The following is a 20,900-nucleotide window of genomic DNA, read 5'->3' on the forward strand; positions in this document are numbered from 1 at the left end:
ATATTAATTAGGTCATGCAGTAACCTGCCAACTTTTTCTGAGATATAGGCGTGAGATTTTTATCCTGAGAGTGCTGGGATTTTTGAAGACGGCACGATCATTTCCGAAGATTTCCGAAGACGTCCGAAGTCTTCCGAAGAAGTCCGGAGTCTTCCGAAGTCTGTGGAAGACGTATAAACGCGTATAAACGCGAGCTCGCTCCCAGTGCTTTTCACTTCAAAAATCAGAGATCGCGAGAAAGGTATTGTCATTTATTTATTTTACACATGGTTTTCGTTCCTTACATAGGTCTGAGTTAACATATTTTTGGAAATTGTGTCAAGCAAGACGGCAGCAACTCACATTTTCCAATCAGGCGTGCGAAATTGGCCCGCAAAGCGTGAGCCGGCGTGAGATCGAAGTTTTCAACCCGCAGGCGTAAGACTCACGCCTAAAAGGCATGAGAGTTGGCTGGTATACAGTATATGAGCTGATAACCTTGATTGAGTGAACCAACGAGAAAGCTAGAAATGCCATATCCGAGATCTATGCACACTGAATTTTGTCATCTAACATGATCTGTCTCAACACTGAACGGGCTCTAGTCTGCTCACTGGGTATGTAAGCATTTGCGATCATATAATTTTATACAGTGATGGGAAATGTCAGGGTAAAGATGGAGTCATTTTAGGAAGCTGCTTATCTGTACTTGTATGAGGCACAAGCTACTTTGCAACGTTAATTCTCTGTATTCCGCGGCTCGCTGGACACTAGCGACGATTCAAAGAAGATAAACAAGGAAAATTTTCACGACGCTTGCATGCATTCTTCAAAATTAGCCTAGGATTAGTATCAGTGGAGACAACAAATAATCAAACGCTTGCTAAGATTTCGAAAAAAACGGACTATCTCTGTGCCTGAAAATTTGTGGTTTTTTTTGCTTACTTCCAGCGATTTTTCATTCCAATTCTCTAAAACTAAGTTAACATTTCATTTCGTCGCAATTTAAGCTTCAATTCATTCTCATTCTGAGATTAATTTTTTTTAACCAGTCTCTTATATTTTTCCAAATGAAAACCCGGGCGTTACCTTCGCGCGGCTTCGCGCGCTGCAATTCAAGGTGTGCGTGACTTCCCAAGCGTGACCTTTGGCGAAATCATCCACACCACATCACATGACAAGCATACGATTTGAGGAAGAGAAGAACATGGGTGTCAATGCGACTGGCTTGAGCTTCGCTATTTTCCTGCTTTTGTCCGTTGTTCACCTTTCATTCCCTCGTTCATTCAGCATAGACTGGGAGAATGATGTTTTTCTAAAAGATGGTAAACCATTTCGTTACATCTCTGGAAGTTTTCATTACTTTCGTGTTCCAAAACCTTACTGGGAAGACAGGATGAAGAAAATGAAAAGCGCTGGCTTGAATACCTTGCAAACGTGAGTAAGAATAAAGCTTGAGATAAAGCAAATTCAAGTGAATACTTTATCCCTGACGTTTACAAGACTGTCTAGCCTTTTTTTTTTTGTTAAAAATAAATATAGAGATCGTCTGGCATGAATTTGGGGCGGAGATTGCAAGTGTCACTTGTACGCTTGTAATCTTTTTACTGTTTGTGTCTTCTTTAAGTTACCTGCTTGTCTTAGGCTGTTGCCATGGTTTTCTGACCAAAAGACGATTTACATCTTCCCCTTATAATTTTTATTTTGATGTCACCCAAATTTACTCTATCGTGCAATGAACTCGGTGATCTGGTGCAAAATATTTTGACCTGCCAGTAACCTGCGATTTGCGAATGAATTGACAGAAGTTTACTTTGATCGTTGTGTAACAGGTAATAGAAGAACTGTTGTTTCAACAGATAAATAAATGATCATTTGAAACGATAAAGTGTAGGCGTATATTGACAGTTTATGTACCGTCAATATAGGCAAGTTGAGGTACACAAGGGGCAAATTTTTCCTGGATTTTGGCTCAATACAAATCATGAAGTTTTTCTGTTTTCTGTTAAAGTTGTTTTTGGCAATACTTTTGTTCAAAGACATAACTGGCAGAAAGCCAAAAAAGAGGAAAACGCAAATTAAGCAGCGAGCCTTGGTGAAGAAGTGTTCGTTTAAAATTGACTTTGACAAAAACACCTTTTTGAAAGATGGGGAACCATTCCGATTTATCTCTGGGGACATGCACTACTTTCGTATTTCACGATGTGATTGGATGGACAGGTTTACAAAACTAAAATATGCAGGCTTGAATACTGTTGCAACGTAAGTCAAAAGAGATCAACCATTTGCAGTTACGTTTTGTAAATAAGGGATTTAGGCTAATTAGTTTCTAAAAAAGCTGTGGTGCTGCATTGATTGGGAAGTGGAACACAGGAAAGGTTTTTATCAATTGAGTTGATATGGTAAATTAACCAACATAAAGTAATTTGAAAGCTGGCATTCCAAGCGTTAGCCCTTTGTCGTTGCGAAAGGCTAACTCTCTGCTTACTGCTCATTAGCCATTCGCTCTGATTATGACGAAGGGCTCAAATGCTTGAAAGGTCAGTTTTCCAATTTCTTTACAGTGACTTATTATTAATTTTTAAACCGCATTAACATAGTTGATAAAACCATTTTTCAGTTAGTCTGGCTTTTTGGTGTTATGTACATGTAGAGTAGGTTGAGCCAAAGCTCGTTTGATTTGTTTTGGACTTTTGAAATGGTTGGAAAGGTGTTCTTTCAAAGCATATTGAAACAAGAGTAATAATAATAATAATAATAATAATAATTATAATAATAATTATTATTAATAATAATAATTATTATTATTATTATTATTATTACTATTATTGTTATCAGGGCAAAAACCTTTTTTTTCATTCCACGTGTCCATTGGACGAGTAACGTTGAGATTTTGGTTGTCCGAAAGTTAAATTCACTTTTTCAATAAAAATTATATAAGTGAATAACAAAATATCATCAAAAAATGTAGAAATTGTAAGATATAATCTGTTTTGTAAGATTTAATCTATGTTTGTTTTAACAGTTATTTCAATTTCTGTTGTTCTTTGCACTTTTTAATACAACAACATTTCATACAAACACATCGGGGATCACTCACATTCTTTATGTACAATACACCACTTGAGAAAATGCAGCACATCTATGTGGCATTAAAATTGCGATCTAAGATGAAACATATAAGTCCCGGCAATTTTCTGGGGCTATTTTCAAGGAAATGATCTGGCCTCAGTTGTTCAAAAGGTGGTTAACGCTATCCACCGGATAAATCACTATCTAGCGGATAAACTCTTGCGAAAGCAATTGAGTTATCCAGTGGATAGTGGTGATCTATTCAGTGGATAGTGCTATCCCCCCTTCTAACAACTGCGCCCTGATGATCTCAAGACTAACTACAACTACACTTATCTTGCCACAACGGTAATTGCCTCGTTCAAGTGTTAATGAAGCCTTGTCTCAAACAAGGTCGTCATTTCCATATATACATGTATATGGAATGTGGATCCCAGTCTGCCGAAACAACTGAGAGCCAGATACTTTCGGAAAACAAAGGCGAAAACGGGTAAGTTGCCGTGAAAAGAAACCAAAATTCACGAAACTCAGGCTAGTTTACAAAGTCCAGAGATGCTTGGGAACTCAGATCTGAGTAGAAAAGAACTTTTTTTCTGGCAAACTCTACTCGTCGCGTAGGACAAGTGCTTTTGGAAGTCCACTCATCAAAGATACAAGAGTACTCATCTCGGACGGGCGGACGAGCGGAAGTTTTTTGCCCTGATTATTATTATTAATCTTGCTTTGCCTCAGGAAAAACCAACATTTAATTTAAGTCCTTTGGCGTCGTGTTGATTTGCAATCTGAATTATATAGCTGCATCAAAATCCAATATTGCCAACAGATCTATTTTTTATTAATTTTTCCCAACTGTTCAAATTTAAAATAAATTGGATAGTTTTTGCTGGAACGTTTGTTAATCAGCTTTGAACAACACGTCCAATTTGAGAAAAATCTGGATACTTTCCAACCAACCAATCAAATGTCAAGATAAACAAAAGAACTGAGTATTGGCCAATCAGGTTGCAGCTATTGGGAAGCTTAAGCATGTGATGTTGTTGAGCCACAGAACGTACACCGAAGTGGACATTTCAGATTTTAAACTAATTAATAATTATCTCTAACAGTGAGAAACCGTTTTTGGAAGCTATATATTAATATGTAACAGGACTACATGCCTGTTAAATTCGGAAATAATTGGGTGAGAAAAATTCTGAGGACTTCCAGTGCCGGTAGTGTAAGTTCAGAGGCAAAACATTATGTTTTTCCATCCAACCCAACTTATTCAAAAGAATAAAAAAATGCAAGGATTCATAATTAATTAAATGAATTAACTTTTTGCATGAGACCTTGAACTTCTTTTGAACAAATTAATCCTAACTTTTGCCGATCTACATGTACGGCAGCATCATGGAAGCCAAGTTTCACAAACAATACCCTGTGAACAATCACTTGGAGTGCGTTCCTTTGGGATGATCCGAAAAAGAATCACTGATCCAAGATCACTTGGATCACGGTGCGTGAAAGGAACCAATAAATCCACTGTGGGAAAGGATTCTTTGTTTCTGTTGATGCACCATGATCCAATTGATCTTGGATCATTGATCCTTTTTCGGATCATCCCAAAGGAACACACCCTTGGTAAAAGTTCTTTATCTAATTATTATCAGCATTGCTTGGATGATGAGCGGTGAACTGTAAGCCATCCCAATAATGTCTTATTATTGGGTAGTGGGCATGGTATCATCCTCTGAGATGCCTGTTAGGGTCGATCCATTCCTGGACTTGTTGGGAAAGCAACTTGGACCATGGTCTCCTTGAGGGTCTTCTCCCACGAGAGTGTTCTCATTACATAAAATAATGGGGACTGTGCTGTATCTATTCATGTGTACTGAAAAACTCACACTATTTCCAATCATTGTACCCTCAAAGATATGTTGCGTGGAATCTCCATGAAGGGAAGGAAGGTGTTTACAATTTCACTGGTGATAATGACTTGGAGGGTTTTATCAACATGGCCCAATCAGCTGGATTACTGGTCATAGTGAGAGCAGGTGAGTTATATACATGTACACTGTATACACTGTAATGTATAATTATTCATTAAGCATTGCCTTTACATGTATATGCATTCTTGGGATTCTGCAACAGCAGGAAGAAAAAAGAGTTGACCATAATATTTGACTGGTAGTCTTCACATAAATCCTGCCTCTAAAATTAAAAAAACTGACAAAAAAACATTGGTGCCATTAAGGGTACCACATCATCAACAACTAGGGTGCAATTATTATAGTACCCAAGTTGCTGAAGATGTGGTATTCTTGTAAAGCAAATTCTTCATATTTATAATTATACAAATCGACAAAGGTCAAATTTAATGCCCTTTTGTTGCACTTGTGTGGTAAGGTAATAATGACAAGCTTTCCTCTTTGTTGTAAACATAATTGTCCGGGTTTCAAATTATTCATCAAAACCGCACTGGATCGAAGAACTAAAGGCATCTCTGCACAGGGTTAACCTAGACCTAAAAAAAAAATATTCAATATACCAAAGAAAGTGTGAAATTTTCAAAGAAAACATCACGCACAGTTGTGAAAATTTTTGCTGATACCCTTCAGGTTGAGGTTAACCCTGTACCAATGCATCTTTTGCATTTTTTGTCAGCGGTTATAGTGAAGTTTGAAATTGGACTACTTGTTTGTAACCATACTGTTTTTAATTACATGTATGTCTAGTTGGGGACTATACTTCAAACAGATTTAGCAAGCATGAATGATTTTCAGATCCTTGGGGTTGGTTGGTCAGGATTTGAATGAAATAACATTTACCCTGTCCTTGTTGTGTTCTAGGTCCATATATTTGTGCTGAGTGGGACTTGGTGAGCTTATTCTTTTCACTGCTTGTACATGTGTAGTCGCATGTATTTTACATTGTACATCTTTGAGTAACACAAAACCGAAAAGCAATATTATTTTAGTTTTGAAGTAATTATTATATTCATTGGACCAGTGCTTGTTACAACCTCCTCTCCTCTCTCTTTTGTTAGGGCGGTCTTCCTCCTTGGTTGCTGAGAAATTACACAACAGCAAAGTTTAGATCATCAACAGATAAAGGTAAAGAAGTGTTTTGACTGATATTTACATTACACAGTACATGAACAGCTACATGTACATGTTCTGTGCCAAGAATTAATCATTGTAGTGATACTGTAAAAGGATTGTGGTGCTCTTGTGTATTTAATGTAATGTAAAAATTTGCAAAACAACATGAAAATGAAGATTGAGAGTTACATGTAACTAAAGTTGGTTGGAAGATGGGACTAGTTATCACAAAATGCAAGACAGTTATTACATAAATTTGAAATTGTAATCTTTTTGTTTATAAAATAAATCGTTTACTATAGGCTCTCAGTTTCTATTTGGACTGCTTTTTCCACCCCTATTTATCTATTCATATCGTTATTTTATTATAACTCTATAATAATAATAATAATAATAATAATAATAATAATAATAATAATAATAATAATAATATTATTATATATACCACTGACAGTGATATGAAGCTAAATTTCATTTGTAGAATTTGTCTTGTGCACTACAGTAGCTTCAAACAGGTTTACCAGGGTTGGGCATTAATTAGCACTCGCCCGCTCGCCCAGGCGAGTCTCTTAAGTGTTGGGCGAGCGCAAATCATTGATCACTCGCCTGTTTGGCGAGTATGATTTTCGTTGCCAAGAAATAATTTAAATTGCAAAATAAACACTGCTTTTTACATTACATTTTGCCAAGAAAATCCCTAAACATAAACTTACCATTTCTATTTTACAAAGTTTTATATTCCGAACTGTCTAATAAATTGGTGCTAAAAGGCAACATTTGGCTTCATAAAATAATAGCATTTTTCATTGAAGTAATAATCCTCAGTCTGCCACAATTGCTCGATGACCTTGCGAGTGGATTGTTTTGCCGTACTTTCCCAGCACCCTGATCAATACGTGCTCTCCCGGTAAGTTTAAAAATGGAGTAAACTGATTGCAGCCAAAATGTGGAAATATATTTCCGGAGTTTCTGAAGTTGTCGACGAGAAAGAGAAGGAAAATGCCCCGAAAGCTGCCTGTGATACAAAGGACTACGAGAAGACAAGGACCAGGAAGGTTTCTACGAAATGGCAAGTTGGCCAGCCATGGTTAAAGTACAGTATGATGAAGAGACGGTATGATTTGCAATATATAGATGAGAGATTGGGGTGGAAGGTAAACTTTTGGGCGAGTGCATTTTGAGGGTCACTCGCCCAAATGGCAAGTGCTCTCAAACTTAAGTTTCCAACCCCAGTTTACATGTAAATCAGACACTAGGCTTTGTTGTAAGGCTACTCACTGTGAAATGTTGCTGAATTTTTTTGTAGTTTATCTTGCTGCAGTAGACCGCTGGATGAGTGTACTTCTCCCAAGGCTTAGACCACTGTTGTATGCAAATGGTGGACCAATCATTGCTGTGCAGGTTTGATTGGGTTTTTGTTGTGCTTTTCAACTAAAGAGGAAAATGCGATTTTCATCTGCTTTAACAGTAGAGAAGAAAGGACAAGCATAATTTACATTGTGTTATTGTCACATTAATTCAAGGATTCTTAATGACAAAATAGCCAATGACTTACAAGTCCTTTTAATTTTCCTTTAATGGCATTCAACCCAGGCTGTTTTTCTTTCACTGTAAATTATACTAAGTCTTGTAAGCAAAGAAGGTTGGTTTGATTTATTGTGTCCTTGAAATTAATGCTTGATTTTCTTCTAATGGTTACAAACGCTGCTCAAGCTTGTTTAGGTGGCTCAAACCAGTTTCAATACTTTCAGTAGATCTTGTTATTAGAAGGATTGACACTGCAACACTTTATCACGTATACAACAGCAATGTTATGGTACCATGTGAAACATCAGTTATTGCTGAACAAGATACAGTCATTTTTGTGACGTAGCAAGTTAGCATGGCAACAGGAAAGATTTGCAAAAACACCCCCAGGCTATATTTGGCTTAAGTTACTCATATCTGAAAAACGCACTCAGTGACCCCAATTTTTTATTGCACAATTAAATTAATTAAAGTGATCATCAGGCAAAGATTGAACTCTCTGCAAAGTTCAAAAAAATTCTGTGGAGCAGATTCAGAGCTATCTTAAATTTTCACGTATTTAAGGTGGCTCTGAATCTGCTCCACAGAATTTTTTGAAACTTTGCAGAAAGTTTCATTCCGGCATGCTGATTGAACCACAGAAATTAAAAATGGGGGTCATCAAGTTCGTTTTTTAGATATGAGCGGTTCAAGACAAAGCATGAGGTATTTTTGCAGGGTTTTCCTGTTGCTACGATAACTTTTTATGTCACAAAAATGACTGAATATTTTCAGCAATAATTGATGTTCAACATGGTACCATAACAATATTTGCTGTTAAGTGCTAGTGTTGTAGTGTCAATCCTTCTAATAGGAACGTTTCTTTTAAGTGTTGAAACTGGTTTGATCTACGTTAAATAGTACAGCATAATGATCATGGCTCAACTGTGTCTTCAAGATCTTGAATGTGTAGTGGCACTGATGATTATCCATAAATAATCTCCTTTCCCTATATGGAGCGATAGTTACCCATCAAGTTCCTACCCTGAAGATTGCATATGATTATGGTTAGGTTGTAACTGTTTACATCTTTTTAAGGTTGAGAATGAGTATGGAAGTTATTTTACATGTGACCATCAGTACATGTCCCATTTGCAAGCTACGTTTGAGAAGCATCTCGGAAAAGATGTCATTTTGTTTACAACTGATGGCGGTTTTAGTGAGAAATTGTTGGAATGTGGATCACTTCCTTCTCTTTTTACCACCATTGACTTTGGAGCTGGTAAAGACAAAACAAATAATATCACTCAGTACTTAGTACTTAACAAGTTGAAAATTTTATGCACAATTATATCAACCACTACTCAGTCATAGCCCACCTTTTTTTTAGCTGGACCCTTCTGTTCAACTCCCCTCTCCGGCCCGCACCAAAAAAAAAAGCAACAGTACCTCTGCAATCCCCCCTGACCATTCCTCCTGGTCTCTCCATCATTCTTCATCACCCCTTTCCTAACTCACTTCCAACCTGTTCTGCAGTGCTCGACGTTGTGCTCCTTGCGGACCAAAGTACCTATGAAGTTGTCACAAGATCTCCGTTCGGTCGAATCTAGCGTGATTTGAGCGCGACGCTCCTGAACTTAACGAGACAACAAAAGATTGATGACTATACATATTTTAAACTAAGATCTACCGACGGCATTCCACCAGGTATCCTTAGTTCTATCAAACACCACAAAGATGGCTACCCTCTCAGACCTATCGTGACTTGCATTGGCTCTGCACTTTACAACACTTGTAAATTCCTCACTGACATCCTTGCACCGATCCAAAATCGTAATGGGTTTTCAGTTGCTAATTCACAGGAGTTCTCTAACGAAATAGCCAACGTTGACATCCAAGATGACGAAACCATGGTTTCCTTTGATGTGGTGTCTCTATTCACCGCCATCCCTGTCAACAAAGCTTGCGTCTATATCAGGAAGAAATTAGAGGATGATTCGTCTCTCCATTCCAATAACTTCTTTGTTTATAATGACACCATCTACAAGCAAATCCACGGTTGTGCTATGTTTAGCCCTGTCAGCCTGTAGTAGCCAACCTATGCATGAAAGAAATTGAAAAAACAGCAATCAACGCGACTGCTGTCTCGCCGAAATTTTGGAAGCGGTATGTGGACGACAGTTTCTGCATTATTAAGAGCGATGCTGTTGCCTCCTTCGACGATTCATTGAACTCGATCCATCAGCACCATCGAACACGAGTCCAACGGCCAACTACCCTTTCTTGACACCCTCATTTCGCGTGATAACGGAAAACTTTTGGTCGACATCTACCGCAAACCCACACATACGGATAGATATCTTGATTTCCATTTACACCATGACAGAAAACATAAAATCAGCACCGCTGAGACACTCCTGCATAGAGCTTTGAATCTCCCCAACACACAAGTTGGAAAGACCCGTGAAACTGCTCGTGTTTGCGCCGCTTTACATTCCAACGGCCATCCCAAAAGAATCGCTGCTGATGTTATAAGAAAGAAAGCGAGGCCTCCACCACCTACACCTACTCCAGAAGAGTTGGTCAGTATGTTCTTTAAATGGGATGAACCAACAAACCAACGCAACTTTGCAGTCCTTCCCTACATCAAAGGCATCACGGAACCTCTGACAAGAATCCTCAAGGAACATGACATCCGAGTCACCAGCAGACCAGTAAAAACTTTACAACAGCATTTCCCTATCCCTAAGTTTCGACCTGCCGAAGAGGACCAGTGCAATGTCATCTATAAAATTCCATGCGCATCTTTACCCTGGAGCTACTTTGGCGAAACTAAAAGATCCTTTACTACTAGGAGAAAAGAACACATGAGGAACTTAAAGCATAATTGTACTAAAGGCTCAAATGTCGCAAAACACGCGGGGACTTTTAATCATGTTATTGACTTCAACAACCCTGAAATCATTGACAAAGCGAACAACCGGAGTAGAAAGACATTGGAGTCATGGCACACGGCAAAAACCGTTGGGGCGGACAATAATTCGTGCCCGCTCCCAAGACAATATCACATTCTCTTAAAGAAACACTAATTTTCTTAGCATTTTATACATTTTTTCTACCACTTGCTTTTATCTTTTAGTTTATGCGAATTTTTCGTTATATTTAAATTTCTTTCATTTTTATTCTTTACTCATTTTTATCCGTTGAAGACAGCAGTTCAGTCTTTCCAAAGCTCATAGTCTTTTTAAAACTTTTTACCGGAGAACGCTTATACTTATTTCTTAGTAGACTTATACTTCACATTTTAACCAAATGTCATATACATGTATTCTTTGAAAACAGTGTTTACGTTTCCTTAAGGAAATGGAAAGGGAAATCAACATGTTTCGTTAACTTGAGTCTTCATTCCAAAATTGACATCCAAGATTTTTCTTAAAACTCTTAATTAATTTTAATTTGGAAAGTGTACAGTTAAAATACGTAAACAAGGAAAAGTAATGACTGCATACTTGCGTGTACAGCGGGGACCCTGTACACCTGTATGCCTCATGTTTCCTTGGTATTAGAATTGGTATTATATCATTGAGGATATCATGTTATGATGCCTGGAACAGTCGACTCGGTCACAATCAAATTTGTTGGCAGTGTTTTGATTGATGTACATTAACTTTTGTCCAATTTATTTTCAAGTCAAAATTTTATTATCCAGCATTTAAAATTTGCGACCATTTTTACCCATCTCTGGCTGTCAATCTTGACTGCTCTACGTACTCTGATTTTTGGCTTGGCCTTGCTTCCATTTTGACTTTGTACAGCCATCTATGGGCTTAATACACTTTAAAAACGCTTTGAGCACCTTCAGTTGAAACTAAGGACAATATTTTTATCTCTTTATAGCAGCCTCTCTTTTGTTGACATTTATAAGGCCTGAAGGGCCAAAATTTTTTGGCGACTAAAATACTTGAGCTGTCAACCAAATCTGAAAACTTAGGGGCCAACTGGCACCCTACATGGGCGTAGGTTTGCTTCCTGAAAGTCGAGAACTGTGCCGGGGACTCCATTCTAGCCTCCTTTCAGTTCCCTTTGACATTCCAGTTTACCCTGCCTTTTGTTCTTATTGCAATCCCATTTCACCCTTCTTTCAGTTTTGATGGCCACCTTCAGCAAGCGCATTTTTGAGACGCGGATGGGAACCGGAAGAGAACATTTCGCGTGCCAGGACAGTGGTGTCTCCCAGATTCTTTTACTGATGGATAAAAGATACTTAGCAATGTAATTATAGTAGTGTCAAGACAAGCTCAAAGGGAAAACAGCTCACAACCTGGTGCTGCCTGCATCTCAAAAAATGCGCATGCTTAAGCTTCCTAGTATTGTCGTTATACCCCACCATCCTCTGCTAGGTACTCAACCGCCCTCTTCACGTAGTTGTAATTGCCAGTTTTGATGGCTACCACCACACAATCCCACCCTCTTCTTAGCCGTCTGCCACCCCACCCACCTTCTCTCTTTCATCCGATTCAACCCAAATTCCCTCTAGCTTTCACTACCACCCCACCCTCCTCACAGTTCACTGCCATCTCGCTTTACCCCCTGCTTGATATTGTTTTGATGCCTCTTGATCCCACCCTCTTTATCATTCTCATTGTTATCCCAACCCACCCTCCTCTTTCTCATTGAATTTCCACCTCATACTGGCTCTCAGGTCACCCTTCTTCCTTTTTTCACTCTCACCCTCTAAGTCTCACTATTATTTCACCCTACCCTACTGGTTTACACTGCCTTTTACTGTTGTTGTATTATTTTTACAGGTTCTGATCCTGCAAAGGCTTTTGCTCTCCTGCGCAAATATCAACCCAATGGTCCCCTAGTTAATTCTGAGTTTTACCCAGGCTGGTTGGATCACTGGGGTGGCAAGCATCAGATGCGGAATACTGCAGATGTTGCGAAATACCTTGACATGATTCTTGCTATGAATGCTTCAGTTAATATGTACATGTTTGAAGGTGGTACAAACTTTGGTTTTATGAATGGTGAGTTATTGAAATTTGGTCTGTATGCCTCTTAAATTAAAAGGTTGTTAAATAATTTATTTTCTTTTTGGTACAGCTCAGAAGGAGGAGTCATTCACTGTAGTGACTGTAAATAATGCTAAAATAGCCTTTACAGTTGTAGTTATTTGTTGTCCAGTCTCATCCTGGGTTGATGATATGCAAGCTTTATCTAAAGTTGTAACTGACAGTTGAACATGTTATGTATTAATATATGTATTTTTAATCTTGAAGTCCTAGAAAATTTAATAGTAATTCCCGAAACACGATAAGCTACTGAATATCTACTGGCATGGACTCTTTTAATATCTTACTTAAAATAACAATGTGAGGTTGTTGGAAAGCAATTCTTACAGTTACAGTTGAAATATGGTTTCTTTTGGTATCAGATTTCCTCAATACTCGTAGAAGAAAATGCAATTTTAAAGCCTTAGCAGGGTTCGACACCTGGCTACCTGCATTACTAGCCACCGGGCTAGTGATTTCTAGAATTTACTAGCCCGAAGCAAAACTTGGTAGCCCGGATCAATTTCCCTCGAGGTCTACTTCAACCTCAAAAACGCAAACCTTCCGCTAAACTTATTGGCAAGGTCTTTTAAAATGATAAAGAATGGAATTTTTTCCTCCATTGTGATCACATAATGTGTTATTTAAGGAAAAAAGCTAACAAAATGTTCGTTTCACATTCACTTGTGCACGCGGCGAAGGCTAACCGTAGAATGCCAGTGCACAAGCCACGGGATGCTTGCTTTCCAAGATGGATTAAAAGTTCTCTTTCTCTGAGTGCTCTCGTAAATCTTACTGCTTTCCTATTTACTGGTACTTTCAGTTTCGGCCGCTTTCCCCTTTTTACATGGTGGCGACTCGTAATTTGTCAAAAATCGCTCCATCTTTACAATCGGTTCAATTGCGAAGCGATCGTGCGAGGCGATGTGCAAGGCATCACAACATTGGTAGGGAGAAGACTGGGGAAGACATTAACCATTAAGCTCAGAGTCTGGGATCTAGCGATGTTTACGAACTACACGCAAGATAAAAGAGACGCCAGAAGATGATAGATTTGTTTTCTTTATAAAATTATTGGTATTATCGTTACATTTTAAACTTTCTTGTTTTTTTAATCAACTGTGAACGTCAAACTAAAACTAATTATATCTAGTTATTTCCATTTTTCTACTAGCCAGCGGGCTATTAAACGTCGTTTTTTACTAGCCCGACAAAATTTTTACTAGCCTCGGGCTACCGGGCTAGCGGAGATGTCGAACCCTGCTTAGAATATAATTAAAATACTGAGGTGGGAAGTGGACATTTCATTGCCCAGTCCTTGTTGTTTGCTTCTTACCACAATTCGTCTGTGATGGAAATTAATAGTCACTGAAGTGTCGGGCAGTGGTTGTACGTGTAATAGCTGCGGCATCAAATTAGGCATTGATTAATTATTAAATCAAATCTGCAATGATTCACAGTAAGAACCAAACCAAATTCAGTGGTCTGGACACAGTGAACACAATACCAAGCACGAGCATGATGTACTTGACAACTTGACGGGCCCTCCTCCCCAAGTCATGTCCCTTGAAGCAGGAAACCGCTGGCTGCATTGGCTCGAGATTAACTTCACCTAAATGAGAAATTTAGCGAAATCTATTTAAAATATGGTTTAACTGTCACCCATTTGTAGGAGCTAATGGTAATGCAGATAGTTCAGTGTATGAACCACAGCCTACCAGCTATGATTACGATGCCCCGTTAACTGAAGCAGGCGACCCAACCACTAAGTACTTTGTTATCATGGAAACCATTGCAAAGTATGCCCCAGTCCCTGCAGGCCCTGTGCCGCCTGCCACACAGAAGTATGCCTATGGGAAAGTTATGATGAGTAAGGTAATGTTTTCCATGTTGTTTTCTTCTGGTTTGAAACCTTTTTTGTTAAATAGAGTGGTTTTAAATTGAGTGTCAATTAAGTAACTAGTGAATTGCTTTGGTTTATGATTACTTCACTCAGTGATTGGTTCAAAGTTCTTGCACCACTTTCTCAACCAATCCGAAGTGAAACCAAACCAATGGTGGCTCGCGCGTGCACATTTTCCCGCGCTTTGTGTCGGCTACGTGTAATTAGAGTTTTACCTCGAGTTTTTATTGGTTTACCAGATTGTCTCCTTGCTTTTTGCTTGACCAAAATAATTACTTTGGTTTTGGTTTTACAACACTCGATTAAAACTTGCTCTTTGGTAAACGTCTTAATATGACTGTAAGCTTTTTCTCTTTTTTTGGTGGCTTATTTTGCACAAGAAATCCTTGGCAATAGTTGTGCTCGCCAATCCGTCATGTGGAGATGATTTACGGGTGTCCACAGTGTCTGTGCCATTTTGAATTTCTGTAGACAGCAAAACTGTCACTTCCTCATTGGGAAATGCTGTGTTCTTCAAATTTTATAGTGCTCTGGATATGAGATATCAGAGGTTGGTGAAGTAAGATTGTTCAGGACAGATAGTCTTGACAAGGGCTGTTGCTGCTGACTGGCGTTGTGACAACCTGACTGGAACCTGCTCCCGTCTGACCTTGTAGATCACTCGGTAGAGCAGCGGTGATCTAACCCGAAGGTCGTCGGTTCAATTCCCACCCTGGTCAGAGTTTTTCTCTGTCCTTGTGTGCGCCCAATTCCATTAGTAGGGCTAACGCTCACGTGGTCTACATGGGTAGAAAACTAGCACTTCGCGTTACCCTCTAATAGTTAAGTCTGTTGAAATATAAGTGTTACACGGCTAAAGTTTGCAAAAACGTAACCCTTCCTTGTGTTGAGTGGAAGTCAGTTTCAAAGTCGTGTGATTTTTGAAGTGTCAGAAAACCGTAGAAGTCCTGTGGTCCATCAGTCTTGTATGTGGGACAGTAGACTGTTAGCCAACACTTGTCACAATCGCAGGGTATTACAGTTTTACATGTATGTGCTGATAACCGTGATTTAGTAGGCCAACCAAAATCCTAGAAACGCATTATCCATGGGTGAAATTGGAAAAAACATGCACATTACAGCGGTGAATAGGGATGGAAACATTTCAAATGAAATAAACTAAGTCACATGCTGACAAACGCCAACTGACAGTATGAAACTAGGTAGCCATCTCGAAAAGCGGGGAAGTTGAATTTAGAGCTGAAGGCAGTGGAAACAGCAGGATTTTGGCCATGCCCCGCTTTCATCGCCCCGAGAGAGAGAAGCTTGGGCTAGCTGCTAAGGAGTTTGTGTTGAGCTTCTTCACTTCTCTGCTACTTGTACTTTAAACTGCAAAACCATATCCATTATTCTCAGTGAACGAACTGATTTATTTCTCGATTTCAGAGCTTTTCCCTTTTCGAGGTATTGGCGAATCTGTCTTCATCAGGACCCATTGTGTCAAATGACACCCTTACCATGGAGCAAATAGGACAGAACTATGGATTCATCTTGTATCGTACAAAGATACCCCACTCAATCAGTGGCGCTACTGCAAGTATCAGCATTCCAGGACTGCGAGATAGAGGAGTAGTTTTCGTCGACCAGGTTTTTTCGCCTTAACTCTACATGCTACATAGACTAACTAGATCCCTCATACTTTTGACTGGCAAGTAATACACGAGTTTATCACGTAACGTCACGTGTAGAGGAACCTTCTGCGTACGCGAATGCTTGTTTTACCCATTTTACTAGGGAGCGAGCACGCAACGTTTTTGAAATGCGGACGGTAACCGGAAGTGAGCTGTTTTCGCTTTTAACTTTTCTCCATTAGATGCGATTAATTTAAAATCTGGAAGACACTATGTACAGTCCTGGCATACGAAATAATCACTTCCGGCTAGAAAACGCAAGAGATAACTCGCAGACTACACTTTTTAAAGCGTTTATTCAAGTAAATGGCTAGGTCCTGACGCTGCTTCGGGCGGCTAAGCGTGACGGTTGTCCAATACAGTGACGTACGTTTAATAAGGTTGACATCACACCAACCTTGTGCTGGCGTTACAAAGTGACCCGTTACCTGAAACCAAACCAAAAATTAATACAGTTTTTTTAGCCTAAAGAGGACATCTTTATGACACATTGTCTTAACAAACGTAATTCCCTTTAGTCAAAAGTCATTCTGCCCCAATCCCCTCAGCGGAGAATGTCAGAGGCTCATTGAAAAAGGCTTTGAATTTTAAAACATGAAAATAGCATGCAGCCTGCCAGTGACTTATCATAAAAATTGTGGTATTTTTTGTAAAGGTTCGCAAAGCAACACTGATTCGTGTCGGTGGCAAAACAAATGCCAGCATCAACATAACACCGGGAGGAACCCTGGACATCTTGGTCGAAAATATGGGGCGAATTAACTATGGCCCTCATTTGCAAGACCCCAAGGGGATCATTGGAAATGTGACCCTCGGTGAAGTTGTGCTTAGAAACTGGCTGATGTACCCGCTGGACTTTGATCCTATGATGACAGCTGCAATGCCGATGTATGACGATGTAGGTGGAGAGGAATTAGATAATCACATTCCTGCATTTTACTCTGGAATCATTCCTCCAACGCCGGATGGAATACCGAGGGATACCTTTCTGAAGCTGCCTGGCTGGTTTAAGGTTAGATGCGTCTGTTTTTCAATTGGTGAGAGTATTATTGCGCCTCTTTGCTTTTGTATATCTACGCTTGATGATTGGATGAAAAATCTCGCGTAACGTTGTTGGCCAATCAGGGGCAAGTGTAAACGAATGACGTATGTTCGTATGCCTGCGAGCTCGCGTTTTCCCGCGCGTAATGCCGACTGCCTAAATATTTGGCGTGATAACTGGCTAGTATAATGGGGACTTTTAGATATTAGCAGAAACCCATAAGGGTTGAAACGTGTAACACGCGTTCACAGCTTCCGAATATTCAGTGCTAAGTACCATATTTGGAAACCCCTCGCTCCAGTTAATTTCGCGCGAGAACATTGGTGGTATGGCGTCATGGTGTTCTGGCGAACTGATTGGTTGAATGTTTCTCTCTTGTTGTTCCAAATATGGTACTTAGCAAATTGAATAATCAGAAGCTTGTTTCCCAGCACACGAGGGGCTGCTGAACGTTTCAACCCTTATGGGTTTCTGATATTATGGACCTTACGAAAGGACGACGACAACGACGAAGCCAACGAGAACGTTTTCTAAAAATATTATTTCCCGTTATTGTAATATTTTTGTGATAACTCCCAAGTCGTTCGGAGTGGAAAGTGTTTTAATCAGCATTGCAGGAATAAAATTTGCATGAATGGTGTGTTTGTTTGGGAAGAAAAATAGAAGTATTTCGTCAGGCCCTCACGTCCTCTGCAAAACCTTAAATTAAGTCAATTCACGTCGTTGTCAGGACGAAGACGGCAAAGAAATGTACCAACGTCACCTCAAAATAGAACTTTGCACTATCACACGTTTTTCACGATAAGTCCATGTCGAGCACGTTGTGCAATTTAGACAAGGTATCCTAAAAGTAAATTAGTACAAGCGGTTTCAGGGTAAAAATTTAGAATGAAAGATTTGTACGCTTGCGTTGTCGTCAAAACATCAAATTTGGTGATTTCACGTCGTTGTTGTGCAGGTGATAGTTGGAACTTTTAGAGACCCAAGTCTCAAAAAGCAAAAAAAAAAAAAAAAAAAACCAACGGATCTTAAAATTTACAGCGTCAAAGTGCAGGTAGTCTCCTACGCAGCCGTTCTTTGTGTGGTCACGCAACGCTCCTCCCCTGGTGTGGGAAGGAGCGTTGCGTGACCACACCAAGAACGGCTGCGTAGGAGACTTAAGTGCCGGCCTCAAACGAAAACAGCTTGCAAGGGGTTTTCTTTGTCGAAAAAAAAGTGTCAAGAAGGCAAAAGTAGAGAGGAAGGAACTCGTGTAATTGAAGAACCCTTTTTTGAAGTTCTGGAGGGGAAATCTTATTAAAAGCCACGATTTAAGTGAAAACTTAATAACAAATGTAACTAATTTCGTTGACAAAAATAGGTCTTTCAATTAAGCACGCTCACTTCTTGTTCATATTTTCTATATAGGGCCAAGCCTATGTCAATGGATTCAACATTGGCCGATATTGGCCGGTCGTGGGGCCTCAAATCACCCTGTATGTTCCCGCCAGTGCTCTCTACCGGGTTGGCTACAATATGAACAGCTATTTGGTACTGTTTGAGGTTGATAACGCTCCCTGTCAGAGCATTGAAGAATGCTACGTTGAATTCTTAGACAGACCATTGATAAATGGACCTGTCTATCCGCTTAAAGGAGAAATTAAGTTATTCCGGGACTGGACTGCAAAATACGCGGATCATGACGTTGTTGGAGAGTCAAGACTAAATTTGAGGCAGGGTGATGACCGTCTTACAAGGAAAAAGATTCTAGTATAGTCTGTACAAATCTTCCTTGCCTATTTTTATGAGAGCCAGTTGCATCATAAAAACACGAGCCGCACAAAGAATAAGAAATGGGATGTTAAAGTGGTACTACGACCAAAAAAAAACTTTTGTTTTTCCTTTGGATTTCAAAACTATGTTAACTAAACACTAACTCACCCAAGTTTTAAGTTCTGATTTTAAAAAGAGACCTGTTTATTTTAGCTGGAATTTTCTTATTTGTTGGTCCGCCATTACTAACTTTAAAATCTAGAGAGAGCTGGGTCGAGGAGAAAATGACGTCAAACACTCACTAGTTTAAGAATGCAATGCGTGTGTACGCGGCCTAATTAATATGCAGCACGGGAGTTTTGGGCTTTCAGACTTTTCAACCCGTGTTTTGCATATATAATAAATTGCGTTTACACGCTGAAATTTTAAGCTAGTGAGTAAATGACGTCATTTTCTCTAGCTCCAACCCTCTGAGGTCCAATCGGCCAGTTTTGAACGTGAGTAATGGCGGACCATGAAATCCAAAACTTACACTCAAAATAAACAGCCTTTGGATTAAACTCAAAGCTCAAAATTTTGCCAGTTAGGTGTTAAGCGAACACGCTTTCAAAATCTGAAGAAAAAAAGGAAATGAGTTTTTGATCATAGTACCACTTTAAGCGTATTTAGACATTTAGTTTGAAAAACTCACGGCATTTTTTACTCAATGTTTTTGTGATATAAAACAACTTTTTCGAAGTGTCACGCTTATACAGTTGAGCACAAGCGATTAACTGATAGGGAAAACTACAAACCAAATTGAATATGATCAGATCAATTCACTTGTTGGTTTTCAATAAGAGTGGTAAAGTCCCGAAACTTTACAGGCCAATTCCCTCTGTATCTCAAGAACGGAGAGGATTTAAATGGTCAAACTTCACAATTACTCTGTTACCTTGAAAACATGTCAAAAGATCGGCGTTCCTGAACAAGCGGTTGGCAGGTTTACAAATGGCTTTTAGGGCCCGAAAAGTTTGCGGGACTTTTGAGAAACGGGCCTTAGGGTAGAGAAGACCAACAAACTCAACTCACCTGTGACACTTAGTCTGAAACCCAAACTTAGCTTATTTCACTCATTACTGCACTTTAGTAGAAACATAATCTTAAATCATCATTTTCTAATCTTGCGCTACATATACCATTTGCACAACCTGCTTTTGTGACGTTGAAAATATAATATTAATAAAAGGGGGGAAATTCTCTGTTTCGTTTGATTGCGTGGTTGAACAATTTTGTACAATGATTTTACAATTTAGAAAACGCAATATGTATTTGTTATCAAGTGAAGCTATGATCCTCGGAGTTATGATTGCATGTCTGCACTTGATTACATAGAGTGGTTTCAATTGAGTGTCGAAAGTAATTAGTGAATTACTTTGGTTAATGATTACTTCACTCAGTGATTGGTTCAAAGTTCTCGCGCCATTTTTTCAACCAATCAGAAGTGAAACCAAAACCAATCGTGGTTCGCGCGTGCACATTTTCCCTCGCTTTGTGTCGGCTACGTGTAATTACTTCGAGTTGTGATTGGTTTACTGGATTGTCTCCGACCTTTTTGATTGGCCAAAGTAATTACTTTGGTTTTGGTTTTACGACACTCAATTGAAAACTGCTCTTTCCGCAGTTCAATATATGATTCATTTCATATATCACTTCATCGCTGATTCATTCACCACGGGAACAGTTGAACCCACAAATGACCAACTCCCAACATCAGTTGCTTCGTGGCTACCTTTTGCGATTCTTCCATCTCGTTCACAAATGTGGGCGAATGATTCTATCATTGTCTTTGTACAAACGGTT

General features: G+C 39.2%; 1 protein-coding gene across 2 annotated transcripts; it reads left to right on the forward strand.

Annotated features, from left to right (window-relative positions):
• The first annotated feature begins 1,168 nt into the window (after positions 1 to 1,168).
• Positions 1,169 to 20,299, forward strand: LOC138037149 (beta-galactosidase-like). 2 transcript variants are annotated; one of them, XR_011130069.1, is made up of 12 exons: positions 1,169 to 1,416; positions 4,963 to 5,084; positions 5,880 to 5,908; positions 6,077 to 6,143; positions 7,438 to 7,532; positions 8,736 to 8,919; positions 12,446 to 12,667; positions 14,364 to 14,566; positions 16,020 to 16,220; positions 16,920 to 17,276; positions 18,714 to 19,151; positions 19,719 to 20,299. XR_011130069.1 is itself a non-coding variant. In XM_068883142.1 (11 exons), exons 1-11 carry the CDS (start codon positions 1,187 to 1,189, stop codon positions 19,059 to 19,061), a joined length of 2,058 nt encoding a protein of 685 aa, XP_068739243.1. In that variant the 5' UTR covers positions 1,169 to 1,186; the 3' UTR covers positions 19,062 to 20,299. The 2 variants fall into 2 exon arrangements, 1 of the variants encoding a protein (XP_068739243.1); XM_068883142.1 differs by having other exon boundaries at positions 18,714 to 20,299.
• Positions 20,300 to 20,900: the final 601 nt, after the last annotated feature.

Source organism: Montipora capricornis, chromosome 1, assembly GCF_036669925.1.
Source record: "Montipora capricornis isolate CH-2021 chromosome 1, ASM3666992v2, whole genome shotgun sequence".
Taxonomy (NCBI): Eukaryota; Metazoa; Cnidaria; class Anthozoa; order Scleractinia; family Acroporidae; genus Montipora; species Montipora capricornis.

Excerpts from the sequence above, each read along its gene's own strand:
- LOC138037149 (XM_068883142.1), top strand. The coding sequence starts at position 1,187 with ATGGGTGTCAATGCGACTGGCTTGAGCTTCGCTATTTTCCTGCTTTTG. Across the intron at positions 6,144-7,437 it reads TAGATCATCAACAGATAAAG|TTTATCTTGCTGCAGTAGAC; the intron begins GTAAAGAAGTGT and ends ATTTTTTTGTAG. Across the intron at positions 12,668-14,363 it reads AAACTTTGGTTTTATGAATG|GAGCTAATGGTAATGCAGAT; the intron begins GTGAGTTATTGA and ends ACCCATTTGTAG.